General features: G+C 46.9%; 2 protein-coding genes across 15 annotated transcripts in view; one reads left to right on the forward strand and one right to left on the reverse strand.

The window, feature by feature from the left end:
* UBQLN1 (ubiquilin 1) overlaps nucleotides 1-20758 on the reverse strand; it is an 84373-nt gene that overhangs the window by 15341 nt on the left and 48274 nt on the right. The window lies entirely within an intron of this gene.
* IDNK (IDNK gluconokinase) lies at nucleotides 303-13683 on the forward strand. Of its 14 annotated transcripts, XM_047102720.1 has the most exons (6): nucleotides 361-449; nucleotides 995-1338; nucleotides 6063-6093; nucleotides 6545-6631; nucleotides 11298-11341; nucleotides 13206-13683. In XM_047102720.1, the coding sequence occupies exons 4-6, from the start codon at nucleotides 6596-6598 to the stop codon at nucleotides 13549-13551; spliced, it is 426 nt and encodes a 141-aa protein (XP_046958676.1). In that variant the 5' UTR covers nucleotides 361-449; nucleotides 995-1338; nucleotides 6063-6093; nucleotides 6545-6595; the 3' UTR covers nucleotides 13552-13683. The 14 variants fall into 14 exon arrangements, with proteins under 14 accessions (XP_046958645.1, XP_046958659.1, XP_046958718.1 ...); XM_047102689.1 differs by lacking the exon at nucleotides 995-1338 and having other exon boundaries at nucleotides 303-449; XM_047102703.1 differs by lacking the exon at nucleotides 995-1338 and having other exon boundaries at nucleotides 316-412.

A 20758-nucleotide genomic window follows, 5' to 3' on the forward strand; every position in this document is an offset into this window, starting at 1 on the left:
TCGATTTCTTTATCTATACAACGCCTATCCAGGAACACCCACTCTAGCTAAGTAGGAATGAAACAAAGTTAGTGCAGGGCTATTGAAACACTCATTAGATATGCGCTCTACGTCAGCTTTATTGTTTCGAGGAGGCGGAGCCATGCGGCGGGGGCGGGGCGGAGCGGAGGAGGGGCGGGGCAAGGCAGAGCCACTTGGCGAGGGCGAGGGCGAGGGCGAGGGCGAGGGCGAGGGCGAGGGCGGGGGCGGGGCACGGAGCCGGGCTGTGGGAGAGGCGGAGCCGTGCGGCGGGGGCGGGGGACAGGGTTCCCCGGCCCGCGGGCCGCTCGGTTCTAAGTGGCCGGGGAGGCAGGGCGAACGGGCCCCGGAAGGCGGCGGGAAGGAGCCGGCATCCGGGTCATGGCTGCGCCGGGTGCGCTGCTGGTGATGGGCGTGAGCGGCTCGGGGAAGTAGGTCCAGGAGGGCCGGGGGGCGCGGGAGGCGCACTGGAGGAGGCGGCGCGCGCGGCGGAGGCCAGAGCCTGAGTCACCGTGCCGGACCCGCGGGGGACGCAGGCTTCTCGGGAGCCCCCCGCTTCCCTTTGCCGATGAGGAAGCGGAGGCCCGGGGGCACCTGCTCCCGCTCCCCACTGTCCAACCTGCCCGCCCCCGGCGCGGGGGGGGGGGGCGGGTGCCGGCCCGGGACCACATCCGAGACCAGGGTTCTCCGCCTATAAATCGAGAGGCTCTTGGCGAAAGCCCTTTGTAAAGAGGCACCTGCTGGGGCGCCACCCGCAATGGCTCCTGCAGTCACAAGTGCCCGAGTTTGGGAGCGTCCGGTCAGAACAAGGCCCAAAGCACAGGGACAAACCTCTCCCTACACAGGGTCCCAGTCTCCCACAGATCTTGGTCAGATCTGGAGCAGCAGCCCCCTCCTGAGAGGTGCTGGACTTTTGTGATTGGATTTTGGGAAGAGAATTTCACCTCCTGGTCTGTTTTCTCTGTTCTGTGATCAGCGTTTATCAGCTTAAACTGGAAGGAGTCAGTGTTAATAAGGCGTCACAAAACCCCCAAGGGTTTGCAAGGAGGTACACCGGATGCCACAAAGCCTCTGCCTAGCCCGGTCTGGCCAACGTGGGGACTGTGAGCTAGACTTTGGCTTCCTGATTAGGCCAAACTCTACCTTGCTTTTTACCGGAAAAGGCAGCTACAGCAGCATTCCGCCCCAGGCAGCAGAAGACAGATCTTAATCAAGTGAATTATCATAGCTTCAAAGGCCTTATAATACCCTCCTAGAATTTTCTGGACCAGGAACTGCTTGTGTGGTCAAGTATATATTAAAGACTCTTTCTTGCTCCAGGTAGGAAAGTTTAGTTTTCAAAATTATTGTGGCGTTTTTAGCCTGGTATCCTGAGAAATTAATTTGGGGGTTCTTGAAATAAAATAAAACAGGGAGTCAGAAAGTCCTTAGCTGTTGTATGATTTGAAGAAGAATGTAAGACTGCTTCTGTGGTGTGACGAAGTGGGTGTCTAGAGCCAGAGATCACACAGCTGCCTGGTTGTGTAAGCTTGGGCAATTCATGTACCCCTCTCTGCCTTGGATTAGATTGGGAGGCTGATGGCTGAACCATCTGACTTATGTGGTTATGATATTCATGCATTCAGTAAATATTTATAGAGCTCAACCCTGACTCTGTGTCACTGATATATATTGAATAGGACAGATAAAATCCCTGCCCTCAAAGAGTTCACATTCTAGTATGGGAAACAGACAGTAACTGAATAAATACATGTACATAGCATGCCAGCAGTGGTCAGTGGGCCAGGGGAAAATAGACAGTAGAACAAAGAACAGCAGGCAGGACAGTGAGGGAAGGCTCCTCTGAGGCAGTGGTATTTTGCACAAGACCCACAAGAAGTGGGAGACTAAGCCTGATGGACAGCTAGGGAAAGATCATTATAGGCAGGCAGAACGGCAAGCACAAAGCCCAGGAGGCTTGGTTTCTTGGTGGACGACCAGGGAAGCCATTGCATCTGAATGATGGGAGATGAGGTCACAGAAACAACGAAGGTGAAGAGAAGTGATCATATGCTGGAGATATTCTGAAGGTAGAACCAGAAGGATGTGTTGATGGACTGGATGTGGGGTATGAGAGAGGGAGAGAGGTGTTAAGGATGACTTCAAGATTTTTGGCTTGCGTAATTGGAAGGAAGGGGGTTGCTATTGACTGATGGGGAAACAGTAAGCAGAGCAGGTTTAGGGGAAAATTTATCAGGAGCTCAGTGTGGGATGTGGTGAACTGCCTATCAGTCATCCAAGTGGATTTGTCAAGTGGTTGATTGGGTATAAAGTCCAGAGTTCAGGAGAAGAACTTTAGAAATAAATGTAGGGATCCTTGGTACACAGATATATTTAAAGACATAGATGTTGAGATCACCAAGGGAGTGAGTAAAGATAAAGATGCTGGCCAAGGCCTGAACCCTGAGTCCTCTGATGGTGATAGACCAAGTAATAAAACGAGATGAGAATTGATTATGTTGATCAATGGATGTAGCGACATTGAGTTCTTTGGTGACTTTTCTGAGCCCCTGATAGGGCCTTGCAGAATTTTAAATTACACTCTATAACATTTACAAGGGAATAAATGGCTCAAGAAAACAATAGTCTCAAGCCAGAAAGATTGCAGTTAAGCCATTGTTAAAACAAAGTAATGTCAAGTAATAATTTTACTTATTTACTATGTTTATTGCCATTCCCTCCCCTATCTGGATGTAAGGGATCTGTTTTTTCCTTTTTGTTTACTGACTTATGTGTCTAGAACAATGCCTGGCGCGTAGTAGATGCTTAGTAAATATTTGCTGACCTAATGCATGAATGAATGAACAAATGAACGAACGGAACTATTTGAGTAGGCGGCAATGTTAGTTTTGTTTTGTTTTTCTTTTTTCAACGTTTTTATTTATTTATTTTTGGGACAGAGAGAGACAGAGCATGAACGGGGGAGGGGCAGAGAGAGAGGGAGACACAGAATCGGAAACAGGCTCCAGGCTCTGAGCCATCAGCCCAGAGCCTGACGCGGGGCTCGAACTCAGGGACCGCGAGATCGTGACCTGGCTGAAGTCAGACGCTTAACCGACTGCACCACCCAGGCGCCCCAGTTTTGTTTATATGTTAACAGCCTTCGTGAAGCCACCCTCTGCTTCTTTCCAGGTTTCCTTCTGTTGATGACATGAGCTCAGGCCCTCTGAATATCTTTTGCATTTAATCTGTGCCCCCACCTACCGCCACTGTCCTACTGGTTTTTGTTTTGTTTTCAGTCTCCTTAATCCTGATGTACACCAACTCGCTTGGAGACCTTTGGGTCCCAGCCTGAGTTGTAATGCTTACTCCCGTGAGTCTTCACTCTGAGCTGAGCACTGTGACTTATTCCTGCTGGGGAGTCCCTGTCCCTGACCACTTTGAGTCCAGCTGTTCTCTGGTTTAGGTTTGGATAGAGCAGTAGACAGTAGACTTTTCCTTTTCCTTCTATCTCCTCCCTACCAGTCTACACCCAAATCTAGTAGCTCTTCTTTTAAATTGTGAGTGGTGGCTGACGTGTTCATTCCTGGCTAATCTTAGTCCTAAGTGTGACTTCCGTTATGCACAGCTCGGGCTTCTCTGGCTGTGGAGTTAGTCGCCAGTAGGCTGCAATGTCACCCTGTGCGGGCTTCAGCACAGTGAACCTAGTGGGACAAGTCCCAGTCCTCATCAATCCTTTGTTTACCTCGGGGAGCAGGTCTCAGTTGGGCACACATGTATCTCTAACACCTCCCTGATACCTTCGTAACAAAAGAGAGACAGAACCCTGGAATCCAGCTAGAATGTGAGCAGGGTCTTATTTTAATTGTATACATCTTTTTGGTTACCTTCCATTTAAGGCAAGTAATGATGGCTTCTGGTAGGAAGGAAAAAAGTTTCCTTCTTTAACACATTCACTTAACTTTAAAAAAAATGAAGCAATTAAATAAAAAAAAAAAAAAAAACATCAAGTAGGGGCACCTGGCTGGTTCAGTCCAAAGAGCATACAACTCTTGACCCTAGGGTCATGAGTTGAAGCCCCCCCCATGTTGTGTTGTGGAGATTACTTAAATAAACAAAACTTTAAACAAACCAAGTAAATAACTGTAGAGAAGGGATGCAAAACTTCGGAGGGAGGGCATGAGGACACAGTAGGAGGATAAAATCAAAATTCTGAAGGTGGTCCTACAATGACTGGCATTTGGGCAGCAGATTAGAAATTGAGGGCAAGAAGGGACTTGAGTTATCATGAACTGTCTGCCAGCCTGCACCCTGACCCCAGGGCGCTAGACCACAAGCCTCAGGGTGGCTGGGAGCACATGGCAGTGCGCCAACCATATCCTGGGGACTAGTAGGTGCTCAGTAAGCACTGGCTGAATGAAATGAGTAGTGAGTGGATAAACATAGCTCAGTTCCCCGTTTTGCAGGTGATGAAAAGGGTTTGGAGGCCAACTTGCACAGAAGCACATGGCTATTTAGTGGCCAGAGGGAGATGGTGGCCAGACATTAGGTGCTGAGACCCAAGCCATTCTCACCAAGAGTGCTGCCTGGTAGGGTTCTAGCGGGGCCTATTCAGATGCGCTGCACAGAGGACATTTCCCTCCAGGGTTGAATGAGTACTGGTGATTCTCATCCCAAATTTTAAGAGTGTGTCTCTGTTAACCCCCAGACAAGGTGTTAATGCTTTTATGAGCTCCTTGAACCTTGTCCTGGGAGGTTGAAACCCTGCCCCACACCCACCCCCCATCAGACCCCTCCTTCCAATATCCTCAGTAGAATCTTATCTTTATTCAGTACTTTTTCTCAAAATATAATTATCTATAGAACAGGGACCAAAAAGCTTCAGAAAGAACTTCAGTTTAATGAGATCTTATATACAGTAAAACCTTGGTTGTGAGCATAATTCATTCCAGAAACATGCTTATAATCCAAAGCACTTGTATATCAAAGCAAATTTCTAGAACAATTGGTTCAGTTGTGATCATGTGATATTTAGCATCATGTACTACTAGGATTGCACAAGACATCGCAGGTTTATCAAGTTAAAATTTATTAGAAATGTTTGCTCGTCTTGCGGAACACTCGCAGAGCAATTTACTCATAACCCAAGGTTTTACTGTATTGCTTTTTGGAAAAGAAAATCAGTGGTAATCAGTAATTATGTCATTTAAAGTTTTTTTTTAATTTAACGTTTATTCATTTTTGAGAGACAGAGACAGAGTGTGAACGGGGGAGGGGCAGAGAGAGGGGAAGACAGAACCCAAAGCAGGATCCAGGCTCTGATCTATCAGCACAGAGCCCGACGTGGGGCCCAAACTCACGAACTGTGAGATGGTGACCTGAGCCGAAGTCAGACGCTCAATGGACTGAGCCACCCAGGCACCCCAATTTTAAAAAAAGGGTGTTTTTTTATGTTTATTTATTTTTGAGAGAGAGAGAGAGACAGAGCACAAGCAGGGGAGGGGCAGAGAAAAAGGGAGACACAGAATCAGAAGCAGGGTCCAGGCTCTGAGTTGTCAGCACAGAGCCCAACGCGGGGCTTGAACTCACAAACCATGAGATCATGACCTGAGCCAAAGTTGGATGCATAATCAACTGAGCCACCCAGGCGCCACCCCCCCCCAATATTTTTTTAAGTTTATTTATCTATGTTGAGAGAGAAAGAGAGCACAAGCGGGGAGGGGAAGAGAATCCCAAGCAGGTTCTGTACTGTCTGCATGGATCCCAATGTGGGACTTGAACTCATGAACCATGAGATCATGACCTGAGCCAAAGTCAAGAGCCAGATGTTTAACTGACTGAGCCACCCCAGTGCCCCAGTTACGTCATTTAAATTCCTGGAGGAAACTAATGTCATGCTCTAGACTCCAGGGTCAAGAACATTACTGTCACTGCTTCAGTATCATAAAGTTAGTGGGTTTCAACACAGCAGGGCAGCTGCCTGTGTCCCAGGGCACCCCTGCATGGTGGGAGGCACATGCGGGTTGGGAAGGGCAGTCACCTGAACCTCTGTGTCCTCTCCACAGATCTACCGTGGGCTCCCTGTTGGCATCCGAGGTAACCTGTTCTGATGCCTCCCAATTTCCAGCCCCGTTGTGCTATCTCTTTGCTTCTCTCCCTTACGCGCCCTTTCTTCTGGCCTGTTGGGGTTTGTCAAACAAACCATGGGCATGGCTTGTGAAACCCAATGGAGCAATTTTGTTTTTCTCTATGGTGATCACCAATAGTGATGAATGAAAGGAGCAGCAGCCCTGGGAGCTGGGATAGTGACGTGGCATCAGGGCCTCCCTGCTTCTTCCCTCCCCCCACCCCAGGGGTGGGGAGCAGCAGGTGGAGGGGAGGCCGGTGGGGCGGGGGGTGGGGGTGGGGGTGGGGGGAGGGTGGTCCTTGGGCTGCTGGTGAGGAAAAGGGTGCAGGCTCATTTCCACACCTGCTGGGTGGTATTAGTGATGGTTGTCACATGGGCCACACTGCCTGCCACACACACTGTTTCACTTTGTTCTTAAAGTTAGGTTGGAAATTCTATGATGCAGATGACTATCACCCGGAGGAAAATAGAATGAAGATGGAAAAAGGGATCCCGCTGAATGACCAGGTAATGTTTGCCATCTGTTTCCAACACAGATGCTCCGGCCAGGGGCCAGGGGTGGAGATCTCGCAGCACCTGGCGTGGGAGAGTTCCTGCATGAGGGGACCCGCGCACAGTGCTCCAAAGCCAGGCACACGGGGGTCCTGCATGTGTCAGCTTTGGCCCTGAACTTCTCTCTGAACGCAGAGTCAGGACGATACCACCCTGCCAGGACACTTTGTTGCAGGCTTTTAATCTGCAGATTACATTCCTGAGAGGGCAGAGGCCCTCCTGTGCCCCAGACCTGTGCCTTCATCCTCTCTCCCCAGGGTCACCGTCACCAGACTCTTATCTACCCTAAAGCCAGAGTGATCACTACAGATCCAAATCCAGCCCTTTGGAAGTTTCCCACCCATCTCAGGGTCAAAGCCTAAAGGCCTCAATATGCCCCACTCCTGTGGGAGTGTGCCCACCCTCCCTCTCTCCACCAGAGCCACCTTGTCCCCTTTCTTCTTTTTTTTTTTAATGTTTATTTCTTTCTTTTGAGAGAGAGCATGAGTGGGGGAGAGGAGCAGAGAGAGAGGGAGATAGAAACTCAAGCAGGCTCCTTGCTCAGCTCAGAGCCCGAGGTGGGGCTTGAACTCAAACCCGGGAGATCATGACCTGAGCCGAAACCACCTGAGCCAGCCAGGTGCCCCAACCCTGGCCCCTTTCAGTCACTTCTACTGCTAGGCTCTTCCCCGCAGGGCCCTTGTATCTGCAGTTCCCACTGTCTGGAATGCACTGCTGTCCCCTCTTCTGTTAACCCTGCTCATATTCACAGCTCCGCTCCCATGCCACCTCTTCAGGGAAGCTCTCCTGGACCTACTAAGGGCAGACCTCCTGTAATACAAACTCTTGCAACACCACAGCCCCCACTGCCCTGGTCCCATTTGCAACTTGGCATTTGATGGTGTGAGAACTTGATTAATATTTCTCTCTACGACTAGATTTTCCTTCTGAAAGGGCAAGGACTGTGGCCTGTTAACCATTATAAACCCCCAAGGCCAGACACACAGTAAATGTCAGAAAATACTTGTGGCACAGTTGTAAGTGAACAAACGAAGGAGAGAAGGAATGAATGAATAGTAACCTCATTCCTTTATGCACTGTCACGAGACCACTTCCTAAGGGTCCCTCTCAAAGCAGACGTACTAACTGTGGACTCACTGGTATAACCAGCTGTAGCCCAGGTGAGATGTGAGGGCCAGGTCCCCTCAGCAGCTGAGAGCAGGGCCCCCCGCCAGGCTCACAGGGCAGGTGTGTCCAAAGGGCGGGAACAGAGTGGAACTGGCCAAAGACCGACACCGACATTTTCACTTTCAGTGACCTTGGCCCAGCCATGCTGCCACTATCTCACTGTCTGCCCTTTGTCCCGCCTTGCGGGACACTCTCTGTTTCAGGGAGTGTGGCTTGAGTTGGCAAAGATTCAAACTTGGAACCATCAAAGTGAAACTTGCGGGGCGCCTGGGTGGCTCAGTCGGTTGAGCATCCGACTTAGCCCAGGTCATGATGCCACACTTCGTGGGTTCGAGCCCTGTGTCAGGCTCTGTGCTGACATCTTGGAGCCTGGAGCCTGTTTCAGGTTCTGTGTCTCCCTCTCTCTCTCTGCCCCTCCCCTACTTGCACTCTGTCTCCCAAAAATAAATAAATATTTAAAAAAAATTTTTAATGAGATTTGCAACATTTGACTTGAGAAGACAGGAGGAGGGAACCATAAAAGAGATTCAGAGTCACAATGGAAGCATAATAATGGCATGACACTAGAGATGATGGACACAGTGCAGATGACCTGTCTCCACCACTCAGCTTGTGTGGCCTTTGCAAGTGGCTCAGTCTCTCTGTGCCTCATTTTCCTCCTGTGAAGTAGGGATGGTAAACAGGACCCATTTCATTGGGTTCTTGGGAGGATTAAATGAGGTAATACTAAAAAAAAATAGTCACAGTGAAGTACACAAAGCATTCAGTAAGTTATCACTTACTTATTGTTGCTAATCTATCTACACAGTCTTGTAGGTATAACACAGACCATTTCTACAGTGTGTAAAATGGGACTGCGCCAGCATTATTTTTCTCCTTGGTGAGTGCAAGTAAAAGTTAAGCTAAAGAACGAAGTAAAACAACCCAAATGGATGGATTCTAAAATGGCACTTAAAGAGCCTCTCTCTCGTCCACAAGTGAGGCTTTTAGGTGGGCAGTGTGGGTGGGGGGAGGGAGTAGCATTCAGAAGAGTTTATTGTACAGAAGAAAAGGTTATGAGTTCCTGGACGAAACATAATGACTTGCTAAATATATTGAGAAGAAACCATACAAGTTGGCCAGACTTTAGACTTTCTGTCAGGGAGAGAAAGAGCTAGAACAGCAGATGGTTTACATTTTTAACGACAGCCCAGCCAAGAATGAAGGTGTAGGTCAGAGCTGGGCTGGCACCAGTGGCCCCTCCTGGTCACCTAGCAACCAGCCCCGCCCCTGAGATACCGAGATGAGGATCAAGTGGAAAGTTGGGGCAGAGGTTCAGGTTCCTCTGGGGAAGAGTCTCAGGAAGGTTTGGTTTTGTGCTTGGAGGGCTGAGGTTTGAGTTGAAAGAACCTAAGTCAAATATTCCAAGGGCTCCATAAGGCTATTTAGATGTAAATTAATATGAAATAAAATGTGAACTCCAGTTCTTGGGTTACACTGCCACATTTCAAGTGTTCAACAGCCACATGTGGCCAGTGCCTACCACCCAGACAGCACAGAGAACACTTCGATCATGACAGAAAGCTCTAGTGGACAGTGCTGGTCTAGAGAGAGATATGCCACCCAGGCTGTGATAGGATGTTAGTAGGAGAGTGATGGTGAAGTATTTGCAAGCTCTCAGTCTTCTCTATGTGCCAGGCCCGTGCTGTCCTGGCAGCCCACAGCGACACTTAAGACTTCAAAGTCTGTTGAAGGAGGAATTTTTTTTTTCCCTTGAGAAAGAGAGAGAGCGAGCGCGAGAGGGGTAGGGGCATAGGGCGAGGGAGAGAGAATCCCAAACAGGCTTCACACCCAGCGCTGAGTGCAACATAGGGCTTGACCTCACAACCGTGAGATTATGACCTGAGCCGAAACGAAGACGTGCCCCAAACGAGGGTTTTTTTGAGAAAAAATTTCCTGATTATAAATGTAATATTTGCCCTGTATAGAAATTTGGGGGGCACCTCGGTGGCTCTGCAGGTTCAGCATCTGACTCTTGATTTTGGCAGATTTTGGCAGAGGTCATGATCTCATGGTTCGTGGGATAAAGCCCTGAGTCAGGAGCCATAGTGACAGCACGGAACTGCTTGGGATTCTCTCTCTCCCTCTCTCTCTGTCCCCCTGACTCCCCGCATCATGCTCACTCTCTCTCCCTCAAAATAAATATATTTTTTAAAAGAGTAGGGATGAAAAGAGGGCTGTGAACAAACCGATGTTAGTAAATTTGAAGGCTTAGATAAAATTAGACTGTTTCATAGAAAAATATAAATTACTGTGGGAAAATGGGCTTGAAGGGCAGTGATCTGGTGGCAGAGACTATTCTTTTTCTTCCCAAATGGAAACATGATCTTACTGATGCTGCATTTGGCTGAAGTATCAAGAGGGTCCTGGGGCACCTGGGTGGCTCAGTCAGTTGAACATCCAACTCTTGATTTCAGCTCAGGTCATGATCTCACGGTTGTGAGACTGAGTGCTGCGTTGGGCTCCACGCTGAGTGCAGAGCCTGTTTGGGAGTCTCTCTTTCTCTCCTTTCCCTCTGCCCCTCCCTCGCTCTTGCACAGGCACCCTCTCAAAAAAAAAAAAAAAAAAAAGAGAGAGAGAGAGAAAGAAAAAGAAAAAGAAAAAAAATCAGGAGGGTCCAGAGATCTAATTATATGTGTAGTCTCTTCCTGCCATTTCAAATACCAAAACTGAATCAAGAATAGAAAACCTGGGGTGCCTTGGGTGGCTCATTCGGTTAAGCATCTGACTCTTGATTTTGACTCAGGTCATGATCTCAAGGTCTTGAGATCAAGCCCCACACTGGGCTCTGTACTGAGGGAGCACTGAGCCTGCTTAAGATTCTCTCTCTCTCTTCCCCTCCCCCAGTCATGTGTACATGTGTGCTCTCTCTCAAAAAGAAAGAAAGAATAGAAAACCTGAATATAACACAATGCTCATTAAAAAAGTTGAATCTGTAATCAGAGATCTCCTCTCAAAAAAAAGGCCCCGGGCCCAGATGGTTTTTCAGATGAGTTTTGGTCAGCTGGGACCACTGTAACAAAATACCACCAACTGGAGTCTTAAATAAAAGACATTTAGTTCCCACAGTTCTGGAGGCTGGAAGTCCAAGATCAAGATGCTGGCATGGTCAGGCTCTTGGTGAGGGCCCTCTTCCTGGCTTGCAGGTGCAGGGGGGTATGAGGGGTTGTGGCACAGAAGAGAGAGAGTACACATTAGCTCCCTAGTCTCTTCTTCAATGAGCACTAATCCCATCATAATGTTGCTGTGTGGAACCACCCAGTGACTTGACCCCACACCACAGCCTTGCATGTGGCTTACTTCTCAAAACCACTAAGTTCTCTCTGGACTTTAACACTGATGATCACCATTAACTATGTTTCTGTACAAATAGACAGTACCTGGAAAAGTCACTTTGTGTCTGCTTTAATTTCAGGACAGGATTCCATGGCTCTGCAACTTACATGACATCTTACTAAGGTAAGAGAGCATCAGGCCTTAAAGAAAACTCATCAGAAGGTAGAGGGGGGAAGATACACTCTTGAAATGACTACTGACTGATGATAAAGGATCCCAGTAATGGAGTGCACTTCTGTCAAGTAACCAACAATGATTTTAATCAACCAGAGACATATAATTTAGTTGGGTTCTAGAGACAGCTTCTAGACAGTTCCACAATTATCTGGGAATCTTGGCAGCCACTTGGCTTCCATAAACCCATTTCTTCATTTGAAAATGGGGATAAATATAGTTCCTACTCACAGATTATTGTGAGAATTGAGATGAGGCATGGGTGGCACTTAGAACAGTCTCTAAAAACGCAGGAAGTGCTCACAAGGGGGTAAGCAGTGCTACCACTGTTACAGCCACATCACCACCATTTCAAGCTGTGGCCAAGCAGGGAAAACCTAGGGTCATTTGTAAGTCAACAGATAATTGGTCACCAGGATTGGAGGCCTAAATCGTCCTGCTCTATATCATGCTTCACAGCAAACGAGGTCCCCTCCACTCATCCGTGGACCTGGCCCCTGGGAATCCTGGTTGGGATGTAGAGGAGAAAGAAAAGGCAGGGAATGGCTTATAAATCTTGCTTTCTAAAATGAGGACGAAATTTCCTATTTTACAAACCTAAATCATCTGCACCATATGCAATTAGAATATACTTAAGATGAAAAATTCAGTTTACTTTTTCACACCGCACTGACGTAGCTGGCAAACCCTGTCTTGCATGGGCTTATTAGAGTTTAGGAGTTTAGGGATTCAGAGTTTGAGAACTCCCACCACTTGCGTCTCTATAACATAAATAGACTCGTCAGAGATCGAATACACTGACCTGTGATGTACACAGAAATGGAAGATCCTCAGGAGAGCAGAGATCAGATATCCAGACCCAGAAAAGACAAGCTCCTACCCACGGCTTGTGGGTGGGAAGAGCCAGAAGGCTCAGATAGGAGTTCATATAAGTTCGTTGCTGATGATACACTCCATCCACTGGGTCTCAAGTGTCACTGGCCATAGAGCGAAAGCAGACCTCTTCAGAATTCTCAGTTGGGAAGCAAACATTCTAAGTGCCCAAGCCGGGGTTTACCCTTCACCTCTACTTGAGTCCCTTCCCAGCCCCAAAATGACTGCCTCTCCTGACCACGGACAGGGGCACACTGCAGCTGGGTGGACATGGGGCTCACTTAACTTGTGCAGTCTCCGAGCACGCCGGCTTTCCCACTTTGGTGCTTGTCACTCTGCCTCTATTTCTGGCTCAGATTTTTTTCTTAGCACATCCCTGGAAGCTTCTCATATCCTGCTCACCTTGACCACATACAGTCTGATACTCCCTTTTCTCCTTTCTCCAGCTCTGTACTGGTAACTTTACCAGACTCTTCCAGCATATTGTAGAGCAGGGATGGGGAGGAGCCAGCTGTGAACTTCAAGTCACTGTGAACACCTGTGGAGAACCGAGGTGTGTGTGGTACCGATACCCACCGGCAGCCACCATGTCCACATGCTGTGGCTGAGCCACATCCTACACTGACACCTACCAAGCACTTCTGTGTACTGGGCACCTTGATAAACTTTTCCTCCCCACACTTCTATGGACAGGTACTCTAAGTAGTCCCATCTAACAGACGATGAACTGATGCTCAGGGAGGTAAACTGCCCAGGATGGCTCAGTTCACTAGTGGAAGATCTTTACCTCAAAGCCGGACTGCCTGATACTTGACCACCATTTTGTAATGCTTCCCGCTGGTCAGAAAAGTTAGGACTGGAGTCCTTAACCTGGAATTGACACCAATTATTTTAAATGACCTTATTCTTTAGTTACCCCCCCCTCCCAACTTTTTAACAGAGATGTAGCCTCGGGACAGCATGTGGTTCTAGCCTGTTCAGCTCTGAAGAAAGTGTACAGAGACATCTTAATACGAGGAAAAGATGGTGGACCTCTGAAGTGTGAGCAGATGAGGAAGGACAAACAGCCAGCTGAGGTGAAGCTCCTCGTGGTCTATCTGAGTGGGTCGTTTGAGGTCATCTCTGGACGCTTACTCAAAAGAAAAGGACATTTTATGCCCCCTGAGTTACTGCAGTCCCAGTTTGATACTCTGGAGCCCCCATCAGATCCAGAAAATTTCATCCAAATCAATGTGGACAAAAATCTTTCAGAGATAATTGCTACAATTATGGGAACTCTAAGATAACATGAAAACTGTTTCAGATCAGTGGTCTGGAACAATCAGGCAGAAATTTCTATCCCAACTCAAACTATGTTCTAGTATCTTTGTCAACACTGTATTCTAAATTCTTAAGGTGAACAAACCATAGTGTACTGAGATATGTGTGTTTGGGTATGATTTGAAGAATCTGTGGTACTCTTGTCATTGTGCTCTGACACACTGGGAGGAGACAGGAGGGAACTTTGAAAGTAAAGCTTCACAGAAATTCAAATATGATCAGAGGGAATTCTATAATCAATGCTGTAAATCACGACCTTATTTAGAACATTCTTGATCATGCCTATATTTGGACAAATAAATGAAACTTGGCTATCCTTGGCATCCCCTGGAAATTGGTCCCAGGAGTAGAAATGTACAAAATTGACCGCTCACCATCAAGTCACATCAGACCATCTGCTAATCCTCTCTCCCAAGATAAATAAAAAGCACATAAGCTTCATGGATATAAAAAGTTGCAAAGGTGGAACTTCGATGGATGAAGCATGGAACTCAGTGCCCCAACTGTCCCCATTCATTTTATGGAGACACCGTGAGACCAGGCTGGTGTCAGCCACCTGCTTTTCCACTGCAAAAACCATCAGCAGTGGACTCTAGGGTGAGGAAGGAACACCAGAGCTGCTGTGGCCAAGAGATGAAATGAACCTTCCCGAAGGTCAGGAATGTGTCAGGAGCAGCTGAGCTAGGTGAGGCTGTGCAGGGTGCATTCTGGGCCCCGGGGAGGGCAGCTGCAATCTGGCCAGCACAGGCTGAGTTTCAGCCTGTCCCCCAGAGACTCCAGAAAGAGGCTCCCTTATCCCTCTATCCTGACCGAGGCCACAGGATCCAGCTACTCTATGGGCCACTGATCAGCTCTGGCCAGAAAGTGAGTTTTGGAACCAGTTATCTAGTTTTTTTCACAAGGGCATGCAGTCTGTCTTGGGAACTACAAGTAGAATATGTGCTTGGCATGCCAGGAGACTGAAAGGGCCCTCCTGGGTAGGCAGACTTTGCTTAAGGAGCATGTGAAACCTCAGATCTTCCTCTCTGCCTGGATATCTGAGAGGCATCTCCTGCCTGACTTCAGTCCTCATTATTCAGGGTCCTTCAAGTCGGCCAGTCAACATGCTCAGGCTGGCTGAGAGTCACCCCTAGTCACAGAGGAAAGACTCAGTCCACTGTACTCAGTGAGCCCACACTGGGTACTGGGATGGGCACTCTGCAGGGTTTGAGGATGCAAAGCTCTGGCTCTCAGGTAGCTTACGTGGGGGTGGAAAGACAGGGCATCTCGTCTCCTCTGGCACCGGCTAGAGTTCTCAGTGAAGGCAGTTGCTCACAAAAAGAATAGATTTTCAAATATCCTGCTGGACAGTCACAGAGGACCCTGAAAAGCCTGTTTATAATTACAGAGGCACAGAATCTATAAATAAAAATACTTCCGCAGTTGTAACATACCCTGAAATTTCCAAGAACGCCATAAAGGAACAATTGTATTCCTTTTTAGTTTTAATTTTACTTAGAGTCGTCCTTTCAGAAAATCATGGTGGGTTTTTCTGTCATGAATATAACACACCTACATCAATCTGTGTTTGTAATGCTTCATTCACAGTGATCCACCTACAGGCACAAGCATCCAGCTGCTCCACTGTGTTGGTCTAGTGTAACTGTGTCCAAGTGTTACACACTGAAACTCATTAACGGATTACAAGTTACTTTCCCTTTTTCTCATTTAGAGTTAAGGCATCGTATTTACTATTTGCTGGGTAAGTTCTACTACCAGTTTCACTTCAAAGTGGTAAGCGGGGGGGGGGGGGGCATTAGAAAGTTGTTCAAAAATAAAAAGGAGCACTGAATCTGGTGGGGATGGGAACCAACCACTGCTCAAATCTTCCCCAAGATGGCCACAGGGATGCCAAGGTATGAGCCAGTACTGCCCTCTGGTGGCACCTCAGGGGGACACCGCAAACACAGGCCACTCTCCCACCCACAAGAACAACTGTGGCAGCCACAGGTCCTGCCCCTGGCTCCCCACCCAGGCCTGACCACCCTTCTGCTCAGCCTCTACGACCTGGGAAGAAGAGGCAGGTGAGACTTGTCTCAACCTGATTTTCTCAACCCTGCAAATAACCATTTAACCACCTGTCCCACCAGGGAGCAAGCTCAGGTTAAATATTTTCCTCTCCTATAAAACACCGCCCGCCTCGTACAATTGGGAGAACAGAGACATGCACAGTGCAGAGACCCAAACTGACACCCCAACTGCTCAACAAATGTTGGCTCTTGTTATACTCGTCACCCCTGGGAGTCTGAGGGAGTGTGGCCACAGGACAAACTCTCACTCCTGCTTTTTGGACTGTGGAGGAGCTTGTGAACCCCTGCTAAGTACGAGGATCTTGAGTCTTTGGGCTCTGATAGGTCTCCTTCCAGCCCTCCCCAGCTCTTGAGGCCTGACAGGATTCCAAGATCTGCGCACCAGCTTTGGAATCAGGAGGCCGGAAAGGCTGAGCTCCGGACACAGCACCGCCACACACTGAGTAACCACAGGCAAGACACCACTATGGGTGTCACCTCCAGGTGCCCCAAAGGTCCGGGAACTGACACCTGTCAGGCCAGGCCTCTCTAGAGACTGCTCTGATGAGCAAACTACCTGTCAGTGGATGGGAGTGCAAGAAGGGAGAAATTAAAACAGGGTGACTTGGGGCACCCAGGTGGCTCAGTCGGTTAAGTGTCAGGCTCTGCACTGACAGCACGGAGCCTGCTTGGGATTCTCTCTCCCTCACTCTGCCCCTCTCCCACTCATGCATGCAAATACTCCCCAAAATGAACTTAAATAATAAAACAGGTTGACTTTAAATTTTTTTTTTTCAACGTTTATTTATTTTTGGGACAGAGAGAGACAGAGCATGAACGGGGGAGGGGCAGAGAGAGAGGGAGACACAGAATTGGAAACAGGCTCCAGGCTCCGAGCCGTCAGCCCAGAGCCTGACGCGGGGCTCGAACTCACGGACCGCGAGATCGTGACCTGGCTGAAGTCGGACGCTTAACCGACTGCGCCACCCAGGCGCCCCGAAACAGGTTGACTTTAAAAACAGCATCAACCAGAGATTTTCATTTTCTGAAACTATGCAAGTTTATTCTCCATTCACTCAATAGCAAATCTGTATGTTCAAAATGATTGAAATTACAAAGTATTAACTGTAGTATGGGATTGTGATTGCTTAGCGATTACCAAGGAAGTGGAATCTGATTAGATATCAGCCTACAAGCTATAAGCTGTGTTGGGCCTCAATGCAGGGAGGTGTTTCAACCTTTGCAGAATCTCAGGTGTAAAATGTATAGCCTGGTGCTGATTTCCAGACAATCTTCAATCCCTCCAGTGGAGATTCCCCCCAGCAATCTTAGACGCTGTAGAAACTGAATGTCACTTTTTGGGTTAAGGTTGGAAAATCATGGGCCATCACTCAGGAGGACCCAAGACCTAATGGTGCATATCTAACACATACCTTAACTAAGGATCCAATCAGATGGTGCTGGGGGAAATGTCCCCAAATCATGGCGATGGCAGGACCTGCACACTGAAATGCCCAGAGTGCCTAGCAAAAACAATAGCGGGATATGACAGACATCAGGGAGTGGTGAGGACCATGGCACGATGGAAAATGCATGCCTTATCTAAATGCAGCCACTGCTGAGCGCTCCAGGTGATGCAGGAACATACGTGCATTACACAGGCTGGGTCTGCTGCTCCTTAGATAACACACCTTCAGAACTGGGGGGATCGCAGGAAGAGGTCACAAAAGGACTTACGATTTGGACACATTAGGTGAACTAAGGGAGGATTCAAGGAAGCTGTTTAGGAAGTAGGGGATGACTGGGTACCTTAGTAAGGTGAGAAAATGAACTGAGGCTAAAGCTATCATTCATAAAGAAGTGTATTAGAACAGGGAGATACCTGCTTATTTTTTGCAGACTGGACAATGTTCATGTTCTTCTCTGTGTGCAGGCACAATTACAAAATGGGTCTTTTGACTTTGGTCACGGAGCAGTCTTGTAGCTATGTAGGTATTCTGCAAGATTATTCAGCAGGACAGAGACCCCACTTTTAGTAGCAAGTCAGCTCCTGGATGGCAGGCATTGCTTTTCTTCCCTCTAATTGTCAGATCATTGTCACTAAGGTCTTTTAGGCCTAAATTTGAAGTAGCTGAGGACACATTTACCTCTTGAACACAAGCAGAGCTCAGAGGGTTTAACTTGAACTTCTCTTCTTAAGAAGTGAGCATCTGGTAGGCTTTCCATCTTAAGTAAGGGTCAGGTTGCTGTAGTTGGTTATACCCTGAGGTCAGAGGGTTGAGTAACAGGAACTAGTGGATTAATCTCTCAGGATCTATACCACTTCCTTCTGTATAGCTGGGGCTCCTGTGGTTAATCTTGTAAAGACTGCTGAACTGGTTTCTAGGTAGTGGCACCATTTTACATTCCCACCCGCAATCCTACTAATACTTGTTATTTTCTATCTTTGTGATTACAGCCATCCTAGGGGATGTGAAGTGGTACCTCATTAAGGTTTTGATTTGCACTTCCCTAATGATGTTGAATATATTTTCCTGTGCTTATTTGGCCATTTGCTTATTGTCTTTGGAGAAATGTCTATTCAAATCCATCGTGCCTTGGGTTGTTTTTTCTCTTTTTATTGTTCTGTAAGAGTTCTGTGTCCTGGATACTAGATTCTTAACAGATACACAATCTGCAAATAGTCTCACCCATTCTCTGGAGTTTGTTTACTTGATCAACTTTGAAGTACAAAAGTTAGAGTCTGCTGAAGTCGAACTTATTTTTCATCGGCTGCTTGTGTTTTTGGTGTTGTAGCTAAGAAACCACTGCCTAGTCCAAAGTTATGAAGATTTACACCTGTTTTCTTCTAAGAGCTTTATAGTTTTAGCTCTTACATGTAGGTCTTGGATCCATTTAGTTTTTGTATCAGAGTATGCAGAGGATCCCAGGTGATGTACGTGCACAATGAAGTTGAGAAGCACTGCCTTCAATTACTAATAAATTCCCATTTCCCTTTAAGTAAGTTGTTCTAACCGTGGCAGCATATTACAGTCACTTCAGCTTTAAAAACTTATGCCCGACATTACCCACAATAGAACAATTCCACTTAGTCTGGAGCAGGCTTATTTTGTCACCTCTACAGTTGCTTCTGATGTGACGCCAGGGTTGGAACTGCTTCCTCTTCACAGATTACGGATTTCACCCGCATGCCTTTGCTCGGCTGGTTTGCACCTACTGTCTGCTTTCTATGTGACGTTTGGATTTCCAAAGGTACCACATTAAGACTGGGATTGGTGGTCACAGTGCGTACAGTACACGAGACCGTAAGCTTAGTGTCTGGATGGGACACAAATCACATTTTGATCACTGAAAGATGGAGGCCATACTGAGTGGCAGGATATGCAGACAGAGTGGAGATAGGTATGAGAAGAGGAAATAAAGAACTTCAAGACTGTTGTGAGAAAACCTAAGATCTCAGGTTGGCCAAGAACATGGTCTACAACTAGCTACATTTTAACATCTAGCTACCATATTCTGTTTGAGGCATTATTTGTCTTTGTTCCTTTTCTTTCTTTTTTCTTGAAAGAGAGGAATGGAAATTGTCAGAACTCTTGTCTTTCCGCTGCAAATCTAGAACCACAGAACCAGTTCAAATGGGTCAATGGCCTATACATAAGAGCTAAATTCATAAAATTCTTGGAAGAAAACACAGGAGGAAAATCTTCACGACCTTGGATTTGGCAATGAAGTCTTTTTTTTTTTTTTTTTTTTGTTTGTTTTTAAGTTCATTTACTTTGAGAGACAGAGAGCATGGCTTGGGGAGGGGCAGAGAGAAAGGGAGAGAGAATCCCAAGCAGGCTCCACACTGTCAGCGCACAGCTACATGTTGGGCTCGATCTCATGGCAGATCATGACCTTGAACCAAAATCAAACGTCAGACACTTGATTGAATGAGCCACCCAGGCACCCCTTGGCAATGGATCCTTAAATATGCCACCACAAGCAAAGTGACAGAAGAAGGAAAAAAAAAAATAAACTGGACTTCACCAAAAATTAAACACTTTTGTGCAAAAGACATTATCAAGAAAGTGAAAAGACAACCTGCAGAAAAGGGGGAAAATATGTGCAAATCATATCTGAAAAGATTTAATATCCAGAACGTATAAAGAACTCCTACAACTCAACAACAAAAAAACAGAATTAAAAAGGGACAAAGGGCTTAAACATTTCTCCACGGACAACATACAAGCGGCCAATAAAAAAGCCCAAGAAAAAATACTCATCACTAGTCCTTAGGGAAACGCAAGTCAAAACCACAATGACATACCAATTCACACCAGGAAAATGGCTGTAATTTAAAAACAAACAGAAACAGAAAATACAAGTGCTGGCGAGGATGCAGAGAAAACTGGAACCCATACACTGCTAGTAGGAATGTAAAATGGTGTAGCCACCGTGAAAATAGGCAGTTCCTCAAAGTTAAAACTGAAAATTACTATACATGACCCAGCAATTCCACTCTAGGTATGTATCCAAAAGAACTGAGACTCAAACTGATACTTCTATACCAATGTTACAAGCATTATTTACAATATCCAAATGGTGGAAGTGTCCATCAACAGATGGATGAATAAAGTGTGGCCTGTCCATACAATGGAGTGTTTGTTATTCAGCCACGACAGGGAATGAAGTACTCATACACACTACAATATGGATAAACCTGGAAAACATATGAAGGGAAAGAAGCCAGACCCAGAAGCCCAAACATATTATGTAATTCCATTTAAATGAAATACCCAGAAGAAGTAAATCCAGATAGAAAACAGACTAGTGGCTGCCAGGGTTGTAGAGAAATGGTTAAGAGACTGCTTAATTAATGGCTATAAGGCTTCCTTTTGGGGAGATGAAGTTCTGTATGATTGTGATGGTTGCACAACACTGTGAATTTACTTAATACCAGTGAACTATACACTCTAAGTGCAATGAATTTTATTGCATCTAGATTATCACAATTTTTACCAAACGAAACAAAAAAGAACCCAAACCACAGGCTTTCCCCACAAAGCAGAGCCTGTCTCGCTAACCTTATTACCATGTGCTAGGACAGCAGACCAGAAAAGGGGCTCAGTCAAGTGTACACAGT

This window comes from Lynx rufus, unplaced genomic scaffold, assembly GCF_022079265.1.
Source record: "Lynx rufus isolate CCGP_SWC_20201006 ecotype Redwood Valley unplaced genomic scaffold, mLynRuf1.p SCAF_10, whole genome shotgun sequence".
Lineage (NCBI taxonomy): Eukaryota > Metazoa > Chordata > Mammalia > Carnivora > Felidae > Lynx > Lynx rufus.

What these genes read in the sequence shown, in the direction of transcription:
- IDNK (XM_047102682.1), top strand. Translation starts at nt 5,887, where the DNA reads ATGTCATGCTCTAGACTCCAGGGTCAAGAACATTACTGTCACTGCTTC. An exon ending in GCTCCCTGTTGGCATCCGAG is followed by an intron (nt 6,094 to 6,544) that starts GTAACCTGTTCT and finishes TTGTTCTTAAAG; the next exon opens with TTAGGTTGGAAATTCTATGA. An exon ending in GGATCCCGCTGAATGACCAG is followed by an intron (nt 6,632 to 11,297) that starts GTAATGTTTGCC and finishes CTTTAATTTCAG; the next exon opens with GACAGGATTCCATGGCTCTG.